This window comes from Rattus rattus, chromosome 1 (assembly GCF_011064425.1).
Source record: "Rattus rattus isolate New Zealand chromosome 1, Rrattus_CSIRO_v1, whole genome shotgun sequence".
Classification (NCBI taxonomy): Eukaryota; Metazoa; Chordata; class Mammalia; order Rodentia; family Muridae; genus Rattus; species Rattus rattus.
This window is the reverse complement of record NC_046154.1, coordinates 176,707,097-176,728,710: the sequence shown is the minus strand read 5'-3', so window position 1 is coordinate 176,728,710 and position 21,614 is coordinate 176,707,097. Positions and strand designations below refer to the sequence as shown.

The following is a 21,614-nucleotide window of genomic DNA, read 5'->3' as shown; positions in this document are numbered from 1 at the left end:
AACCCTTGTAGATGTCAAAAAAAGAAAAAGACTGCACAAAGTTGTCTTCTGGTCTTCACATGTGCACCATGAAAACTCTGGTCCACCACCCCGGAAACACACACACACACACACACACACACACACACACACACACACACACACACTAAATACATAAGCATACATGTTATACATAAAATAGTTCTTTGTTTAGGGATGGAGTCCATGAGGATCGCCCCATTTCTGTTTCATCGTGTCTATTGGTGACATTGTCCAGGTCTTCTTGTTTAGGTTAAAGAATCAACGGTAAAATTCACCTTTTATTTATAATAGACACAATCTCACATAATATTTCCGTGTTTCTAGCCTTAATACTCTTCCTGGCCCCTCTTCCTCAATGTTCTCTGAAAATTAGGAGCATTATAGATATATCCACTGATACTGTGTTCTTTAAAATCAGATGATCTCTGCATTGTGACTAGTCCTGGTTTTCTGTATTGATCTTTCATTGTTGCAAAGAGACACTTTTCCAGTAAGGATTGGGAACCATGCTTGTCTATGGGTATAAGAATAAATGTTTAAAATAAAGTGAGGAATTTCGCTAGTTTATTAAAGTGGTGATAATAGATTCTCCTCTGAGGCCTGTGACATCACAAGTCATTGACTCACATGTACTTGACTACATTTCCAGTGTTCATCACAATTCCCTCCTGTGATGTGTTCCTTAACTCCATTCAGATTTTGGTTACCACTAAGCTATGAATACAGACATTGTGCTCTCAGGGACATCTTGGAATCCTAGTTGTTATAGTTAATGGATTTCACAGCTGGGTGAGACTTTCATTTCCCTCCCCTGGGAGCTTCCAAAGCACTTTGTAGGACTATGAAAGTTAGTATTCAGGGAGTAGGCATTGAGGTCTGATACAGCTCTGGGCCTCCAAGTCTTGTGTCTGAACACACAAAGTTTTCAACATGAGGGGTTTACTTTTAAAGTCTCCAAGGCAACTGAGGGGAATGAATTGTTTTGGAGACTCATGTATTCTCCTGACCAGCAACCTTAAGGAGTTTCTTATGCCTGGTATTGAGATGAATATTAGATAGTTTATGGCTCTGGAGGAGAGCATTATCAGTGTAAGAGGTTCAACTCCGTGTGTGTGTGTGTGTGTGTGTGTGTGTGTGTGTGTGTGTGTGTGTAATTCTAAATGAGTCAAAAAAAAAAAACAATGTGAAACTTGAAACACAACAAGTAGGAGAAATCAAAGGGAGGGTCCTATAAGACATAAGTATAGAAAAGTGTATCTGAATAGGACTGAATAGGACTCTATTTGCTCTGGAATAAGGCTAGCAATTAACAAGTGGGACCTCATAAAAATAAACAGGGGTTTGCATGGCTACAGAGACATGAGTTGAGTGAAGAGGAAGCCCACAAATTCAGGAAGTAAAAGGAGACCATGCCAATCACGGGGAGGAGCGTTTGAAAGGGCACTAACTGGACGCAAATGAATTGAAGGGGGAAATTGACAAATTGGAGGGGGCATGGTCATCGGGGGAGATAGGAATACAGAAGGAGAGGAAAGGAAGAGAGACAATAGCCTTCAAAACATCCGAAAGAGCCAAAGGGAGTCAACGTCTTTGTTAGGATGAGGATGCTGTTAAGTTTCAACCTGAGTTGCCTTCTGTGAAAGCTGGTTTTAATAATACTCACACATCAGAGATCGGGAAATGACGTGTAAGAATTAGAAAAAACCTCACAGTGCCTTCTAGACACTCTGAAATAATGGGCTTGTCTGTTCAGAGAAGGTAAAATACCAGGGGAAGTTCATATTCTGCAGCCTGGAATTGAAAGGAAGTAGCTCAGGGCAGGGCAATTAGTGCTAAAGGAGGAGGCAGAGAAAGGTGGGGAGATCTCCATGTGAACTGAACCTGAAGGCTCGCCCCAAATAATGGGCACATCCCTTTTGGTTAAAGCCAAGGCTTAATTGTCTGTCTTATGATTGCTGACTAGAATATGGCCAACTCTGTTGCAGAAACAGGCTGTTCTTACATACTTCCCCACTAGGTACGTCACCAACATTCCAAGTCATAAATCCTCTAAGTTCTGCTGCCCACTCCTGACACATACTTAAGCCTGACTTGATAGCTGTTTTGAATCCCCAAAAGCCAGTGTCTAACTAATGGAAACATCTATTCCTTATATATCAGTGAATGCAGAAATGTCTAGATAAATGGTCTGATTTGTATGCGTCCTAGTTTTAAAGCTGACTTCATGTTAGTACTGGAATATGAAGTCTCTATGCTAATAAGAGAGAATCTGCTTCATGCTTTCTAAGATAATACTGGATGTATATAATATACATTGTCACTCTCAAATGTAAATAAAAGTAGTAGAATTAATGCTAAGAATTTTGAAAATAGATACTATTACTGTCATTGCCCAGAAATTTCAAAAATATTTAGAATTAAACATTTACAAAATATCCATTTTGAATGCATTTTTAAAATTTTATTGTTTTTCAGTATGACAGTGAAAATTTTACATAGCCCATGTTGAACTTAGATATTCAAATAAGACTTTACCAATAATAAAGGAGATTAATACATTGCTAGAGTTCAGCATTTGACTTTATGTCAAAAGAGTCAATTTAGCTCTATGAATTACAGAAGACTTTGTATTCTGTTCCTTTTAGCTTTATTAAATGGTTGACATCTATGATTACATCAGGCTTCGATACCTCAGTTCACATCTACAGAAAACTTTAAAAGTGATTCTGAATACTACAGATAAAATATTTTTATTGTAGGTAATTATTCAATCTGCATATTTGATAAGTCATATGGGAAAGGCATCCGCACTATACTTGAATTTCCAGAATCTAGCATTCTTTCTTTTTCAAAATATTTTTTTTCTTTTTAGCAATAATATTGACAGATTGGTTTTTTGTTCCCGATTATAAAAATGAGGCTGTTTGGGAGTTACTTGTAGTTCCCAAGTTGAATGGTAGAGCGCCCGAAGACACATCTGAAGGTGTGTGGGTGGATTTGCCAATACCGGACAGGGTTGCTGTAAAGACTCACGGCAGTGTAGGAAGTCTTCCTCGTCTGGTATGAAGGGAGGCAGAAGTCATGCTGCCCAACTTCGGAGATGTTGTTGTTATGAAGGTAGACGACCTACAACAGGAAGTAATGTGCAAAGATTATTCTCCATTTGGGTATTGAGGTTCTTCACGTAAATCCTATTTTTAATTTGGACAGTGTGTTATGAATGGGTAACCATTCCCCGAGCCAAATTTCATTTTCTGCCTTCCTTTCAAAGTTGCTTCTCCTTCCTCCACATGCCCTGTCTCTGTAAGTTGCATGCTAGTCACTCTAGATGTGCAGGCTAGAGGCATGACACTTGTGATCTGCTTCCGCACCATCGGTCCCACCATCTTATCTTCAAAGTGCACACATGGTGCAGTGACCCTCGCATCCACTTCCTCAACACAGCCTAAGCCTCTGGGGCCTTGACTCCAACTATTAACATTGCCACCAGCTCTTCTTATTTTCTCCTTTGGTTTCCAAAAACCCATTGTATCATTTTACATGACAGAGGAATCCTGAGGAAAGTATAGTAAAAAAAAAAAAAAAAAAGGCCATGCCACAATGTAAATTGTAACGGAGACTCTCCATGACACAAAAGTGAATTACACTTTGTCGTTTCCTGCAGAAGTTAAAATGAATCTGTACCAAGGGCCTTCACATCTTGCAGCCTGAAGCCATTCTCCTTGAGCCTGTATTGTATCCTGTTACTGTCCGAGCCCAGCCCATTGTCACACACAGGCTTCCTCACCAACAGAAACTTCACCAAGACACCTAAAGGCTTGTAGCCTCATTTCCTCATAACAGCCAAGCCTTCTCTTGTTTTCCCTGACATTCTTAATTCAGAGATTTTGTCTTTATCTAGACTCACAGAAGCTATCACTAAACAATGTATTATGCATTTATTTGATTTCTTAGACAATGTATCTTCACATTCATGTTTCTCCCCTACCTTTTAGATTCTAGTTTTCTAGAAGACTATGCAACCATACTCCCAACCAACAGAGATAGCTACCAGTGAATCTTCCAGTGGATGGCCCATGAATATATGAGCAGCACAAATTGAACTCTGTGCTTTACACACACACACACACACACACACACACACACACACACCCTCACTGAAAGTCAGTGGTGTAAACCTATCTAAAAGTACTGGATTTTCAAGTTATAGTTTTATTTTTTTTTCTTAAGTGAGTAACTTGAATAAACATTGTTTTAATTTTAATTTCTCAAAGTAGCACTGGAAGTCTGGCATTATACATAATTATTTTAGTCACTACTTAGTAAGTAGGATTGGTTTTTTTTTTTGTAGATTTATAGACACTGAGACTATCAAAAGACTACTGATCCCAGTATTTCTATCTTTATTAAGTTATATAATTTGATAATTTATATAAAATTAAGTCAGTGCGTTGCTTTTTTCTACTTTTGGCTTATAGTTAAACCTTGCTTATTCCACATCACTCTTCACACCCTCTTTGGCCATTGCCTTTTACAACAGGTACCTATGTGTTACACTGATCAATGACCTTGGATCAGGCTAAACTGATAAGAAACATTTATTTTAGCAGTGAGTTTTATAAAATATCCAAGGAGCATTTGTTTTGAGAATTAATAAGCCAAACATGTTTCCTGCAGAAGAATGTATACGTGACAATGTTTAAATTTCCTTTCCGTACAATGGTTTGAGTTTTGTATCCTCCCAAGTTCATGTTTTAAAACCTTATATAACACGGGGTGCGAGATGGACCTATGGAAGTGACCAGTCACAAATGGGATTGCTACCCTTACAGGATGGCACTTTCTACCATGTGACAATAAGGGGTGACATCAGGAACTCAATATCTATATGAAGCCCTCACCAGAACCTAGCCATACTGGCATTCTGAGTTCAGGCCATAAATGTTCTTCAAACCTCCATCTCACTCGATTTTGTTACACTAAAGAGCCATGATGTATAAAAACAAAAAAACAAAAACAAACAAACAAACAAACAAAAACCCCTCTGTGGAGAGTTCCCTTCTTCCCAGAATCACCCTGGGAAGACTCTTCTCAGGATAGGTCTCATAAACAGGACTGGCTTTGCTTTACCTGGACATATTTATGCTGTGCCAGCCCAGCAGGCACTCTGAGGAGTTTGTTGTTGTCCAAGTGGAGCTCCCTCAGATGAGGAACATTAGCCAGACTGCCATTTTCCACAACGGTGATGCTATTGAAGCTCAAACCCAGCCTGCAGAGGAGAACAGAAATTGGTGTGCACAGTAGTCAGGAATGCCTTTCTTACAGTCAGTAGGCAATTGAGCAAACAGTAACACGCTCATTGCTTTTGCATCAGCTGTTCCTGTCAGAGTGTTTTTCTTTCAACCATTCTGAGCCTAGGAAAACCTGTGTTCCCTATGTGTGCGTGAGCAATGTGTGTGTGTGTGTGTGTGTGTGTGTGTGTGTGTGTGTGTGTGTGTGTGTGTGAGCAGTGTGTGTGTCTGTGTGTGTGTGTGTCTGTGTGTGTCTGTGTGTGTGTACATGTGTGTGTGTGTGTGTGTGTGTGTGTATGTGTGTGTGTGTGTGTGTGTGTGTGTGTGTGTGTGTGTGTGTGTGTGTGTGTGTGTGTACGTGTGTGTGTGTCTGTGTGTGTGTGTCTGTGTGTGTGTGTGTCTATGTGTGTGTGTGTGTGTGTGTCTGTGTGTGTGTCTGTGTGTGTATGTGTGTGTCTATGTGTGTGTGTCTGTGTGTGTGTGTGTGTGTCTGTGTGGTATGTGTGTGTGACTGTGTGTGTGTCGGTGTGTGTTTAAGTGCAAGTCTGTTTGAGGGTGCATGGCAGATAAACTGTATGTGCATTGGTTCAGAGGACTGATGTCAACACTGGATACCCTCTTCATAATTTTCCACTTTAGGTTTTGAGACAGTCCTTACTGAACCCTGAGCCCATTAATTTGCAAAACTAGCTAGTCAGTAAGCGCCAGAGATTCTCTTGTGTGTGTGTGTTTTTTTTTTTTTTTTTTTTTTTTTTTTTTGTCCCAGAGTAAGTGCTGCCATGTCTTGGTTTTTGCATAGGGAATCTGAACTCGGGTAGTCATAACCACACAGCAATCACTTTACCAACAGAAATGTCTCCACCCCTGACACACCCCAAAGCCTGTTCTTAACTCTCAATAAACATTCTGCTGTAGCATCCTGAGAAATCCTTGGAAAATATCAAAGGCAGTGCTATGACTTAGCTACTACTTGTGTGCCGTTCCTTTGAAATAGCACTTGTCTTATAGCATGTCCAGTTCTAGCATAGAATCAGAGTAGAATTTGACATATTCGACATATAGCCACAAGTTGATTTCTACATGTAATGAACACGTAGATTCACTTGGTAAAAGACAAAAAGAAATAGTATCCTTTTAGTCACTTTGGAACTGGAGTAACTGCCCATTTATCATAAGCATTTATTCACAGAAAATTGAAGGAATAACATTCTAGAACATTAATAAACCTGCTTTCTAGAACAAGCAGTGGAATTAGAGTGTTGTATTAGATAAAACTTCCCCAGTGACCCTTTAAATGCACTCTTGATCAGCCTGGTGTGAGTTTCATTTCTTCCCTCTCAGACATCTGACTCATTTCTCTATGTTACATAAGTTTAATTTGGTTGAGGTCTTGGTTTCTTTTTTTTTAATTAAAAGCATAATGAATGAGAATTCTATGATATTAATGCGATTCCAAGCCAGAAGAATTGGCTTGGAGGCATGACTTGTTCATTAAACCTTCTGGGGATAAAAGTTCCCAAAGCAGAGAGATGTTGATCCATAGGGCAGAGAGTGGTTGGCCACAGAATAGTGAAAGAGATCAAACAGCTGCAAAGAGGGAGATGTTAATCACGCATCTTCACACTTGAGAGAGGCCTGGAGATTGCAGAGTGGTTTCCCAACCCTTTAGGTAGGACTAGACTTGAGCCCCTTAGACTTTAGATACTGGCCTCACATAATTAAAGACCCTTATATATGGTCCTGCCTTAATTTTCAAACCACTGAATAATGAGAAATACAACAGTTTGATGGTTTAATGAGAAGGTTTTTTTTCCCCCTAGATTTGATTATGAAAGAAATGTATTTGATAAACTCAAGTATTTAGTTATTTGACCCTACAGATACAGCAATTATATGGAAAAATGATTAAAATGTGCAGATTTGGGGGCATAAGTAGAATCACTAATTGTTTTAACTATTGTTTATTAATTTGACATTTTGCTTAAAACACTAGACTTTCCCTTCCTCTTAGATGTCTGTCTATTACTTATGGATCTTGCTTTTCTACGTCAGAGTTGTGTCTCCTATACCTTGTGACATTCCAAGTCCTTGTTTTCAATTAAGCACTGGAATATTTCTTTTAAATTATAGAATTCCCAACAACTTCTCAAGAGTAATGCTATTTTAGAGTGTTTATTCCTATATTCAATCACTCAGTGTTTTTGAGGGTCTATATTTCTCCATGGATTAAAGGAAACAGCAAAAACCATGTTTACTATTGCAAAATATTTGACCTAAAAAGAGGACATGATGACACACATGTATGTGTATGTCATGTATATATGTACAGATGACTGTATGGACATGTATTTCTTTTTGCTGGTTTAGATTTTTTTTTAATTTTCAACACCAATACATTTGTTGTGTTCAAACCACTCAAGAATAAGATGGTTTGAGGGTTTAATGAAAATTTTTTTCCTAAATTTGATGATAAAAGAAGTATATTTGATAAACTCAAGTATCTAGTTATTTGATCCTACAAATACAGTAATGATATAGAATATTAAACTTACCAAGAAACCTGAATTTTTTATTATCCCTTTCACAATTTATTAGAACTTTAGCTCCTGTTCATAAGCACGTGTCATCAGCGTTAGAGTTTAGAGTGCCAGGATCTATTTACTGCTTCTCTTGTAAGATAAAATTTTTTTCTAAAGAAACATATATTTTGAATATTGCCCTTTTTGAACCTTAAAGTCTTCCACTTTTATACCACTGCCATTAATCATCATCATAATAATAACCTGAAAATAAGATTCTAATGGCGATGTAATAAATAATGCAACTTGTCTGCCCCCTCTTGTCTGCAGCTAGAGGGGATTATTTAATAAAGAAAAATGAGTGATATATGATGTAATGCTACTGTGATGAAGATTTTTATATCAGAGACTCTGGTTAAATTTTTCTACATGGAACTTTTCTTATTACTTGTGATACTACGGGGGAAATTGTAGCTGTAGCCACCATGGCATATTTATATTTTCTCTTCAGCATCTACTGTGTCATTGGGGATTACACACAAAAATAGGGAATGGGACCTTGTGTATTAACTCGGTCACTGATGTTTCTCTACGATAAAGAGACGTGCTTTGTGTAGTCATTTATTGGCCATGTTGACTTGGCATAATGCTACAGCAGAAACATTGTTTTTTAAGACTATTCAGCTAGGGGTTGGGGATTTGGCTCAGGGGTAGAGCGCTTGCCTAGGAAGCGCAAGGCCCTGGGTTCGGCCCCCAGCTCCGAAAAAAAAAAAACAAAAAAAAACAAAAGAAAAAAAAAAAGACTATTCAGCTATATGCTTGTCAGGGACAGAGTATTCCTCGAAAACTACCAAACAAGCTCGTCTCATTGGCTTACTTTTTCTTATGTAATCAAGTTTGAAGCACAGGGGGATTGAATCCAAGTTAGGAAGCAGACATCTGGTCATAAACATTTGTACAGTTAGGCAATGCCACAAAATATTTTCTCTTTTGTGAGCCTGAAGTAACTGTACAATGGCATTTTCTTTTAAGCCATTAAGAGAATATGGGTTAGATAATTTCGGTGCCATTTCTCTCAAAGTAATATTTGAATGCCCATACGAGTGTCATTTGAACACATCCTCAAATTTGGGACGAACTGTTTATAGTCTTTCTTAACTTTCTTTTTGATCACATTGAATTAGAGTATATTAAGTGGACCTTTGAAACCTGTTTTAACTGGGCACCTGTATAAAAGAATTATAAGCAACACCGTATTCACATGACATAAAAAACAAGTGACCAATTTTGTTGTCTACAGTAATTGTAATAGTTCATTGACTTTTGCCAAGAAGTCATCCAGTAAGCTGGAGTTTTACTTAAAAACAATAACGTGTGATAGTTTTAAAAACCTGATAGAGCATTGTGTTTCTAAAGATGAATAACACGCTCCCCTCGGCGTCCTTGATAGAAAGTGACGTATTTCTTACTTAGACAGATTAGACATTCCTTTCAGGCTGGCCGCATCCACCTTGGCGATCTTGTTGCCGTCCAGATGCAGTTCACTGATAGAAGTGGGCAGACCTGGAAGAAACAAGCAGAAGAAGCTGCTGAGTTGGCCAACAGACGTGATGACTACAGAATGTACTTCAGTGGGTACCCATGCTGTGAGTTTCTAAACACCGTTTCAAATAATTTTGGTATCCATCCTTTTCCTTCTTTCTTCGTATAAAAACAAGGCTCACACTTTAAACGGATGGGGTACTTTACTGCTTTTATCTTAGAGACACGTTGAGGGAGGCTAAGGACTGTTTGTATCAAGCGACAGATTTTTGGCCTGGCAACGGTAGAACCGAAGTCAAACACCGACCCTCGTGACTGTCTCCACCTGCGTCGGTGAGCTTACACTGCCGTTATTGTATTAAAAAAAAAAAACTCATGATGCAAGGGCATGAAATGAGAAGATTGACTGTAGTGCAGGAATTACGTATCAGTGTATCAGCTAAGTCTATGTATAGATGCAAGGAGATATTTTATTTGCAAGGATTATTCATAGCGTGTATTCAGTGCATTGTGCAGGTGTTGGCCCTTAGACATCTTTGTGAGAGCATTTAATGCCTGCACACTATGCTACCCAGCAACATCTAATTTTATGTGGACCTATTAAATCCAGACTGGCTCCTCAGAAGAGGGGTTGCAGAGCCCTATAATCAATTAACCTGACGTTATGTAGAACACCTGAGCAAATAATCTAAGATCCAAAGGGCCCACTAAACTGAACACTGCTTCTTGAATGGTTGTTCATTCCACAGATTTAGTAAAGTAAATGGTAAGCAGTATTTGAACTTTTCATTTCTTCCTGCCTTTAAAGGACATGGCTGGTCATAATGCAGCGTTTTGCTTTAGTGAGTAGCAACAGCTACAAGAAAATAGTGAATTGATACCTATAGATCTAGTACCTGGTTGAAGTAAGATTGATTGATTGAATGATTTTTGTAAAGACACAGAATATGGAAATAACAGATATCATTACTGTGAAGTTTGCATTACATCCCACCAAATTATGTTACTAATTTTATTTATTGACATAATTTTATGTTTGTTTTAAAATTTTCCATTTTTTCAGGGAAGTACATTTTTGAATAGCTTGTTCTATGAAGACAAATGAAGAATAAATAGTCAAATAAGCAGATAGCTAAGCTTCCACTGGCTCTGCCACTGGTGTGTATCAAACACTGACTGTGTCGCTTTGCTCAATAACGTCAAGGTTGTTTATTTTGTAACTCCCCTCCTCGGTAAGGAAGCAGACTCAAAGTTATACCTTTGTCAATTTTAAACAGGACGTGTACTTTGCCCCCATCGAGAGAGGAGAGTATAAGATAGCATTCTTTAAGCCAAAGAAAATGAAATAATTGAATTTTGCTCATGAATAAATATTAGGAAATCATAATGATGTTGGTAATAAAAATAGTTCAGCCACTAGTTTCTTCTGGACATAAATAAATCAAAACTTAAAAGTTCTCCTGTGTGACAAAAAAAGAAATGTAAAGCAAATTCAAGATACAGAAGTCCTTCTCTAGCCCAATGAAATGTTGCTGTTGCTGTTGCCATTGCTGTTTTAAGCAGCGCTACTGGAATACCACTACACAGCTCTACTATGGCCGCTTCCTGGCTACTAAATGCTGCTCTCAAATGAGTTTCCCAAAAGTAAAGGCCGAGAGGAATTTGACTATGGGGGGAAAAGCTTACACTATTTCAGGGAAGTGAACTTTAAATGACCCACATCATCTTTCCCCATAGTGACATTTGGCCAAGGAGTCTGTTCTTTAGTGATGTTGGTTTCTTGTTTTTCTTTTTAACTTTGTCATTTAGGGGAGAAAATAAAAGACCAGCTTGGTACAGGTATTTTACCTATAAAGAATACAAGCCTTATTCTATTTATTAATCCCCAGTTTAGTGCTAGGATATACATGACATTAAAATTTCCACTTGCAGTTGATTAAACTCATGCATTACAGATGTGAATATTTAATCTAAAGTCAAAGAATGCCTTGACTATGCTACACCCCTTACTGGATTGGTTTAACGCAAAACTACAGTATTACAATCTCTACTGCACTGACTTTGCATTTCCAGGAGTTATGGGAGAAAATTTAACCAGGCTCTTGTGAGGTGCAGGCATAAGGTTCCCAGCCTAGTAACAATAAATCGAGAAATACATCTATGAGTGAGGAAAAGAACTTCAGTCAAATAGTTGATCCTAGGAACTCTGATGTCTCCAATCAAAATCTCAGCCCCATCAATTCTCATCTCTAAAACCCTGATATATAACTCAACTTCCTAATCCCTGATTTTCTCATGAAACAGTACTGCTAGATAGGGACACTTAAATGGATAAAATGTGTATGGCACAGTATCTAGCACGTATGGGGGCTTAATTAATTGTAATTGTAAGTTCTGTGATTAAGACGAATTCAATGAAAGCAAGCCTGAGGTGATGATACTTAGTTCCCAGGATAGAAAGAACAATAAAAAGTAAAGGAAAACAGACACCACGTGATGAAATTTGCCACTGCAAGACACTTCTGGGGACTGCAAAGTCAAAGTCAAAATTTATGACTAATGCAAGTCACATGATAGCAGCAAACACTGGGAAATTTTCAACTGCTTCACTTCCAAAACTTTAAGATATTATGGCTATATTAGGCCTAGCTCACAGTATGCATCCAGAGTAGATAGTATGCATGGACACACACTTCTCAGTCTGTATAGCTATACTGCACCTCAGAGCCTGAAGAACAGGATCTGCAGAACCCCGTGTGCCAAAATCTTCTGCTGTTTACCTTCATTGTGTAAATGATATGTTTGCATCAAACCTATGTGCGTGTGTCTTTAGTGTCTAAATTATCTTAATATTATACATTTGATACACATATAAAACCTTTTAAGTATTTTTGATCCATAGTTAATTGAATATATGTGGATATATATTGATTTTCCTTTTCTTTATATAAAAAGAGCATTAGTTGCATTCAAAAATTAGATATTCAAAATAAACATATCTTTTACATTATAAATAAAAATGTGCTAACCTAACTATCTATCTTATTCATTAATCTATTATACAACATGCCTATGTTACACACACACACACACACACACACACACACACACACACACATATTATATATATGCCTATCCCCAAGGCACCAAAACCACCCTCTGTATAAAAAGACTGTGAGGTAGGTTGGGGTTTGCAGAAGGTTTCTATGGTCTAATTATATTTAAGAGTTAATTCTGTAAAAGCACAGTAAAAAATAACCAATGTTTCTTGTAGATGAGAATTTGCATCTAGTCCCAGTTTCAGAACAGAGCATCTGTGCTCGGGAGGTCTGGGTTGAGGGATAGGTAAGAAATATGGAGAGACTTTTTTGAGACTGTACTTTAAGGTAGGAGGAAATTGAAATTCAAGGCACTTTTTTAAATGTGTTTTATCACCTTTTATGGTTCACCAGGACAGGCTTCTGTATGGCAGCAAAAGCAGGTTTGGATCTGATGAATGTGACCACTCTTAAATGGTCTGGTTCTGGTTGACACAGAAACAGTCTCCTACCCACTCACATGCCTCCAGTGTACATTGGTTAAGCTTAAAACTTCAATCCATTTTCAAATGAGAAAATAGGAGGCATTATTAGTTCCTTACTTATCTATAAACCACGTGTCTTGCTATTTACTTTTGAGACCTTAACCCTAAGAACTTGAGAGTCCTTGAACTCTCAAATTCAAGTGACAACTTGAATCCAAGATCCTCATGTCTACATTCTCTTTGATCACCAAAACGAAGTGATCAATTAGATCTCCTTACTGAGATGCTGATGGATGGAAAGTTTTGTGGTGACAAGAACTCTCTACAGGATTGGAAAAGTAAGCTCACACTTAACTCAGTTTCAGCAATACTACTAGGAATATGTTTTTTCCTTATTCTTTTTTAAAACTTAGTGCTAATGCACTTTTACTATGTTTTTTTTCTTTAGGAAACCATAAAGGCAGAATACAAATTTACTGCATCTTAAGTACCACCTTAAAAAAGGATTTTAAGGTCATTCTATGTGTGCCTACATGACCCAATTGTCAACCAGGTTCTAGAAACACCACGCCAGGAATTGAGAGTTCATTGAGGCTAAGGTTTGTCACGTGTGCCCCAATTTTAACCTCCACAATCATTTATTTAAAAATTATTTCAAAAATGTTGAGGTTGACTCTTTTCAAAACATTTTGGAGAATTTCCTGTCACCTTGAGGAATAGCAGTTATGTTGGTGTCTGAGATTCGGAGGTATCCGAGACCCTTCATTCCCTGCAAGGCTCCATTTTCAATCCCAGAGTTTTTCAGTGGGTTGCCGCCCAGTTCTACAAAGACAAAAGGTGCAAATTAGACGGAATATATGATGTCTGCCTGTTTCAGTGAGGATTCTAGAAAGAAAAAAACACATTTTTTAGCTTCATAACTTCTTGATTGAGAAACCAGATCCTTTCAGAGAGCATCAAAACCAAATGAAACTTTATCCTACTAAAACAAAACCTGCTGTTATGGGACAGAAAATGGACCCATAACCCCAACACTAGAGAGGTTCTGACAGGAAGTTCACCATTCAAGGGCAGATTGAATCTCCTTCAATGCAATGAAACAATGTATGAATTAATTAATTAACTAGTTAGACAAAAAAATAATAAAAGCATGTATTTGTTTAAAAAAAAACAAAAAACCAATTTATTAAACAAAAAAAAAGCCATGGCAGTATTTGTAATTCTTCCAGAAATCTAAGCAGGTGTTAATATATAAATAATGCTGTATGCTAGAGATTTCCTAAGCAATTTTAAATATTACTAGAGAATTTAAAGCTATCATTTTCAAAACAATTATATAAAGTTACATTAAATAATCTCTCTCTCTCACACACACACACACACACACTCACGTGCGCACATGTGCCACACACACACACACACCACAAAACCTTACTTTTAGAAGGCAAATAAGCTACAGATGTGTTGTGTTCGGACCACAATAAAACTCTGCTATGGAAAGGTTGCCCCAAATCTCTTTCATGAAGCACTGTCTACTCTATATCCTGCTTATCTGATCAGATATGGTCAGCCTTCCCTCCATGCCAGATCACCAAGGTCAAAGAAGAAAGAGTTGGCACAAGACCGATAGTCACACAGTCTTCTGACACACAGGACTCACTTGAGCTCATCCCCTTCCTGCAGTTAGGGATTCCCCGAAATGTCATCATGTCCCCTAGGTCCTGATCTTCAAGCTATAATTACCTATGACAATCATGCGGTTCAGTCCATTGAACACAGATTTCTTCAGTTTGGTGATCTCATTGTCGTGGAGTCGAAGCTCCTGGAGTGTTTTGGGCAATTTTTCGGGCAGCTCCTTTAGGTGGTTCTTAGACAGATAAAGCCTTTCCAACTTCACTAGAGGTTTAAATGCCTCTGGGCTGATCTTGCTGATCTTGTTGTTGACAAGGATCAAGGTCTGTAGAAAGTGAAGAAAACAGTACCTGAAATCGGAAAGCTTCCACACACAGACACATGACATACATGTAACCAAGTTATTCTTTTTATGAAAGTAATAGGAGATTTTGGGGGAAAAATCAGAAGACATCTGGAGAAAAATAGAAATGTGCTTCTCTTGTGTGGATATGGATGTACACATATTTCAAATTTCTAAAAAGACTGTAAGTGGTGCTAAAGAAATCATTTAATGACACCAGAGTCTTAGACACCGTCAATGCCAGAGATCTCATCTTCCCATCATCCTGTATCTCTAAGGCTCAGCTTCAGTGCTTGGTAAAAGAGGGCCCAAGTCTAAGAACTCAAACATAACTGGAGGTGGCGACTGTACAGAGATGGCTACTCTGTTGTCTTCCCACAGTGAGTAGCTTCAGGGAGACATCATGTTTTGGTCTCCTTTGTCCTAGTTTTTTTTCCTGCTCTTTTCTGTGTAGAGTGGTCCTATCAGATCTATGAGGGCGTCTGGTTTGACTTTTTAAAGATTACCTAATGCTATGATCCTTCTATATATTTCTTCATATTTTGGTGACTCCCAACCATAAAAGCATTTTCATTGCTGCTTAATAACTCTAATGTTGCTACTGTTATGAATTGTAATGTGAATATCTGACATGCAGAATATCTGACATAGGGCTCCTGGGAAAGGGTCATTTGATCCTGGGGGGGTCTTGACCCACAGGATGAAAACTGAGTGACAAGCATAGTGAATGGAAGAGTCCGAATTCAGACACTGATAGCAGTTATAAGACAGACTTTGCCGAAGGTGCAATGAGTAAGTTTGGAGCACTGTTGAACTAACTGGGACTAATTTGTCACATGGCAAAGGTTTTGGCGTCTTTTTAGCCATTGAAGCTCTGTGGAACCATTTCACAGAGGCAATGATGCTGAGGTCTGCAATGATTTCTGTAGTGATGAAAATGTAAATGTTCTGTGGATTTGGTACTAATGTTTTAGAAACTTGGGGTGGTCTCTTAGGTGATAATGGAGCAAATCTGGCTTACCTTTGGACTCCTGAAGAGAAAACGTTGGACACTTAAGTTTTACCTTTTCTGTTTCAACTAGCCAGGTGCCAATAACCATGAATGATATGCCTTTTATCATGTTTGTATGTACATATGTGTTTAGGGACAAGTTAGACTACATAAGAGCATTTACTTCTGTGTCTAATTATCAGATTATTTAAAGAAAAACTCAATCCAAGACTGCCCTTGTCAGGCTTGTTGAAACATTAATTTTAAGTTTATCTTTGAAATCTTGAGTCGTGTGGCTTTGGATATTAATTACTGAAACTGGCTGAGAAAAAGGTCTGATGAGAAAATCTAAGAAAACTAATATAAAGATAGCTAAGTATGTATATTTATTGTGTTCATAAAAACATGAACTACTTTTACTAGACAAAAGCAGAATGCAAAAATTTTTGAAAATCATTTTAGAATTGACCTGTATTCAAAGCAATAAAGTCAATATAGAGTAGGCTCTTAGCCTACATCTTCATACATGGAAAGAAATCCAAAGCATTTTCACTAAAATCAGGAACAATACAAAGAAATCCACTCTCTCCATACCTATGAAACCTAGAACTTGAAGTCTTAGCTAGAATGATAATACAATAGAAGAAGATCAGTGGAGTTCATGTACAAATGACAAATATCCTAAGAAAGAAATCATGGAAACAATACCTTTCACAATAGCCTCATATATATATATATATATTATATTGTATTATATTATATTATATATCACATATAATATATATAAAATATTATATATAATATATTATATATCACATATATAATATGTGTATATATATATAAAATTATAGGACATTTGAAAGAAACTGGAGAAGATATCAGAAGAAGGGAAGATCTCCCATGCTCATGGATTGGTAAGATTAATTCTGTAAAATAGCCCTCCATCCCAAAACAATCTGTAGATTCAAAGCAATCATCTCTCTCCTCATCAAAATTCCATTTGAAAACATACAGAGAGAGAGAGAGAGAGAGAGAGAGAGAGAGCGCAAACAAGCAAACAAACAAAACTTAATAGATGAAATAATCCTGAATAATAAAAGAACTGTTGGAGGTATCAGCCTTTCAGACTTCAAATTGTACTACAAAGTGATATAAATTTAAACAGAAAAGCATAGTATTGGCATTAAAAACAGTTATATTGATCAACACAGAAAAACCTGAAGACACAAACATTATTCTACCTACCTACAGACACCTGGTTTTTGACAAAAAAGCCAAAAATGCACATGGGGAAAACAGCATCTTCAACAAATGGTGCTGGTCAAACAAGATGGCTGAATGTAGAAGAATGAGAATAGTTCTATTTTCATGACCCTGCATAAAACTCAACTCAAATGCAAATATTTGCACCCAACCAATGGACAGAAGCTGTTACGCTTGTGGTTGAATTAGGGAAAAGCTGGAGGAAGCTGAGGAGGAGGGCAACCCTGTAGGAAGACCAGTAGTCTCAATTAACCTGGACCCCCGAGATCTCTGACAATGGATCACCAAGCAGGCAGCATACACTAGCTGATATAAGCCCCCCAACACACATACTGTAGAGAACTGCAGGCTCTGGGTTCAGTCAGGGAAGATGCACCTAACCCTCAAGAGACTGTAGGCCCCAGGGAGTTTAGGGGTCTGGTGGGAAGGAGGGGTGGGGACATCCGTGTGGAGCAGGGAGTGAAGGAGGAGGTGCGGGATGTGGAAGAGTTGGAGGGTGGACCAGGAGGGGAATAAAATCTGGCATGTAAAAAAAAGAAATTTAAATAAATGATATATCCAATTAAAAAAAAAAGAGTTTCTTGAGATTCAGATACTGGCAACCTTAATAATAAAAAAAAGTAATAAACTTTTTTGTATATTAAAAATGTGTCAAAGACCTCAACATAAGACCAGATACCTTGAATATGATTTAAAAAAAAAGAATTAGGGAATAGGCTTGAAAAAATTGACACAAGAAAAGACTTCCTGAACAGGACCCTAATTGGTCCTATTCAGGCATTAAGACTGACAATATGGTTGGTACCTGATGAAACTAAACACCCTCTGTATAACAAAAGGACACTATCATATCAAGAAAATGGAAACCCACAAAGTGGAAAAAAACTTGTCAATTATACAATAAACAGAGCATTATTAAATTAGAATATACAAAGAACTTTTAAAAATTGAACATAAAGAAAGCAAGTAACCCAATTTAAAAATGCGGTAAGGAGCTGGCCGTGGTGGTGCACGCATTTAATCCCAGCACTGATGAGGCAATACAAACAGGTCTCTACATCTGAGGCCAGCCTGGTCTACTGAGTGTATTCCAGTACAGGCAGAGCTACAGAGAGAAACCTTGCCTCAAATAACCGAAACACACACACACACACACACACACACACACACACACACACACACAAACAAACAAACAAAAAAAAACCCCATGGGGTATAGAACTAAAGAAAGAGTTCTAGAAAACTGAAATACAATGGCTGAGAAGAACCTGAAAAAATGTTCAGCATTCTTAGTTCTCAGGAAAATGCAAATTAAACGTTGAGATTTTGTTTTACCCAAGTCAGAAGGTCCAAGATTAATAAAACAAATGAGATCTCGCTATGGATAAGATGTGGGGAAAGGGAAAATTTTATTACTTGTTGATGTGAGTGTGAAGTACTAAATCCAACATGGAAACTGGTATTATCATCCCTCCAAAAAGCTGGCAACAGACCTACCACAAGATCCAGCTATCCCACTTTTAGGCATATACCCAAAGGACTTTCCATCTTACTACACAGATACTTGTTCAACTGTGTTTATGGATGCTCTGCAATAGCCAGCCAGAAATTGGAAAAAGCCAAGCTACCAAGTTCATCTGCCAATCAACAAAGGAACAAATAAGGAAAATATGGTACATTTTCACAATTGAATATTGTTAACCTGATCAGAAGGATTAAATTATCTGCAGGTAAATAAATTAGTTGGTGCCAGGAACAATCACCGTGTCTGAGGTAACACAGACACCAAAAGACATATATGTTGTTTGTCATTGGCAGATGTTATATATTAGAGTCCAAGAAACAAAATATCCCAATCAAAAAATCGTGGTGCAGAGCTAAGCAAAGAATTCTCAACAGAGGAATCTCGAATGTCTGAGAACCACTTAAAGAAAGACCCTGGACTCTGACCTCATAGGTAGCAATGAATATCCTAGTAAGAGCACCAGTGGAAGGGGAAGTCCTGGGTCCTGCTAAGACTGAACCCCCAGTGAACTAGACTGTTGGGGGGAGGGCGGCAATGGGGGGGGGGTGGGGAGGGGAACACCCATAAGGAAGTGGGGGAGGGAAGGGGATGTTTGCCCGGAAAACGGGAAAGGGAATAGCACTCGAAATGAATATAAGAAATATTCAAGTTAATAAAAAAAAAAAAGAAAAAAAAATAAAAAGAAATGTTCAAAGTCCTTATGTAACAAGGAAATGCAAATGCAAATGACTCTGAGGTTCTATCATATACCTGTCAGAATGCCTGAGATGAAAAGTGTGAGGAATAGCAGATTCTGGCAAAAATGTGGAACAAGGGAAATACTTTTGATCGCTGGTGGGAATGTAAACATGTACAACCACTTTGGAAATCAATTGGGTGGGTCCTCACAAAACAGGTAATAGTTCTATCCTAAGACTCAGCTATACCACTCCTAGGCATATACCAAAAATATGCTCCACCCTACCATAAGAACATGTGTTTCACTATGTTCATAGCAGCCTTATTTATAATAGCCAGAAGCTAGAACAACACAGATTTCTCCTGGAGGAAGAATGGATACAGAAAATGTGGTACATTTACATAATGGAATAAAATTTAGCTATTAAAAATGAGTTCAGGGGGCTGGAGAGATGGCTCAGGCGGTTAAGAGCACTGACTGCTCTTCCAGAGGTCCTGAGTTCAATTCCCAGCAACCACATGGTGGCTCACAACCATCTGTAATGGAGATCTGATGCCCTCTTCTGGTGTGTCTGAAGACAGCTATGGTGTAATCACATACATGAAATAAATAAATAAATCTAAAAAAAAATGAGTTCAGCATGAAATTTGCAGGCAAATGAACAGAACTAGAAAATACCATTCTGAGTGAGGTAACCCAGACCCAAAGGGATACGCATGGTATATACTCACTGATAAGTGACTATTAGCCAAAAAGTACAGAAAATCCATGATACAACCTATAGACACTAAGAATTTAAACAATAAGAAAGACACATGTAAGAATGGCTTAATCCCACCTAGAAGGGAGGAGAAAATAGTCATGGGAGGAAAAAGAGGGAGGGACATGGGTTGAGAAAAGGAGAGGAAGTGGGAAAGTGGGCAGGGTCAGGTATGATGGAGACAGGAGAGAAGCCTGGAGGGCCAGGAGAATAAATGGAAGTATTCAGCTGGCGGGAAGTATTCAACTATCTACAGCAAGTCCTAGAGATCTTGGATGTGGTACCTTCCCAGTACTCAAGGTGATGACTTTAGTGCAAGTGCCCAACGGTATGGAACATGATGAGACCACTTCCAGCAGTTAGACAGGACCCCCAGTGGAGAGAGGGGGACACCAACCCACCTACAAAATTTTTGACCAGAAGTTGGTCATGTCTAAAAGAATGCAGGGACCAGGATGGAACAGAGACTGAAAGAATGGCTGACCGATGAGTAACCCAACTTGAGAGCCATCCCACAGGCAGGCACCAATCCCTGACACTATTAGTAATGCTATGCTGTGCTTGCAGCCAGAGAAGCTTGGCATAGCTGCACTCTGAGAGGCTCTACCCAGCAGCTGACCAAGACAGATACTGATACCCACTGTCAAACATTCGATGGAAGGCAGGGACTCCTATGGAAGAGGTAGGGGAAGAATAGAAGGCCCTGAAGGAGATGGCAACCTCACAAGAAGACTAACTTGGATCCCTGAGAACTCCCAGAGACTGAGCCAAGAACCAAAGAGCATACATGAGTTAGTCCAAGGCCCCAGGCACATAAGTAACAGAGGGCCACCTCCTCTGGGATCAGTGGAAGAGGATGCAAATAATCCTACAGAGAGGGCTTGGGGATTTAGCTCAGTGGTAGAGCACTTGCCTAGCAAGCCCAAGGCCCTGGGTTCCGTCCCCAGCTCCGGAAAAAAAAAAAAAAGACAATAATCCTACAGAGGCCTGATGCTCATGGAGTGGGCAGTTACCCCAGGAGTGCTACCTTCTTATAGGCTAAGGGTAGTATTGATGGGAGAAGAGACTCTGCAAGGGGTAACTAGGAGGAGGGCAGCACTTGGGATGCAAATAAATAAATAATAAAAAAATACTTTTTTAAAATAGTTATATGGAAACCTAAAAAGAAAAGAATTTAAATGGACTCACCATATAATATTGGAGAGAATGTTCCAACTAAATATCTTTTGTTACCAAGTAAAACGCTCTATGTCAGGGATTGTGTAGAATAATTGGCCAAAGGAGTCTTACAGATGCCCCCCCACACACACACACCAAATATCCATCAAAGAATATTGCCCAGATCATTAGTCACCCTCCAAAATGTAAGTCGCTATTCCTGAAGACACCACTTATGATGTCATCAAACACGGAGGAAAAGTACTGGTGCCCAACTAGATGCTTTTCCTCTAATGACTAGTATGCTATGAGAAATGTCATCATCAGTGTCACCAGCTACAAACAGTATGACCTACAGGGACTTGCCC

General features: G+C 38.4%; 1 protein-coding gene across 1 annotated transcript in view; it reads right to left on the bottom strand.

Moving 5' to 3' along the window:
- Window positions 1-2,456: 2,456 nt before the first annotated feature.
- Window positions 2,457-21,614, bottom strand: part of Dcn (decorin) — a 39,062-nt gene continuing 19,904 nt past the window's right edge. The window contains exons 4-8 of the mRNA XM_032911714.1: window positions 14,640-14,853; window positions 13,605-13,718; window positions 9,301-9,394; window positions 5,152-5,290; window positions 2,457-3,147 (exon numbers count right to left, since the gene is read on the bottom strand). Of these exons, the coding sequence (XP_032767605.1) occupies window positions 2,953-3,147; window positions 5,152-5,290; window positions 9,301-9,394; window positions 13,605-13,718; window positions 14,640-14,853 (756 nt within the window). The 3' untranslated portion in view covers window positions 2,457-2,952. The remainder of the gene's footprint in view (window positions 3,148-5,151; window positions 5,291-9,300; window positions 9,395-13,604; window positions 13,719-14,639; window positions 14,854-21,614) is intronic.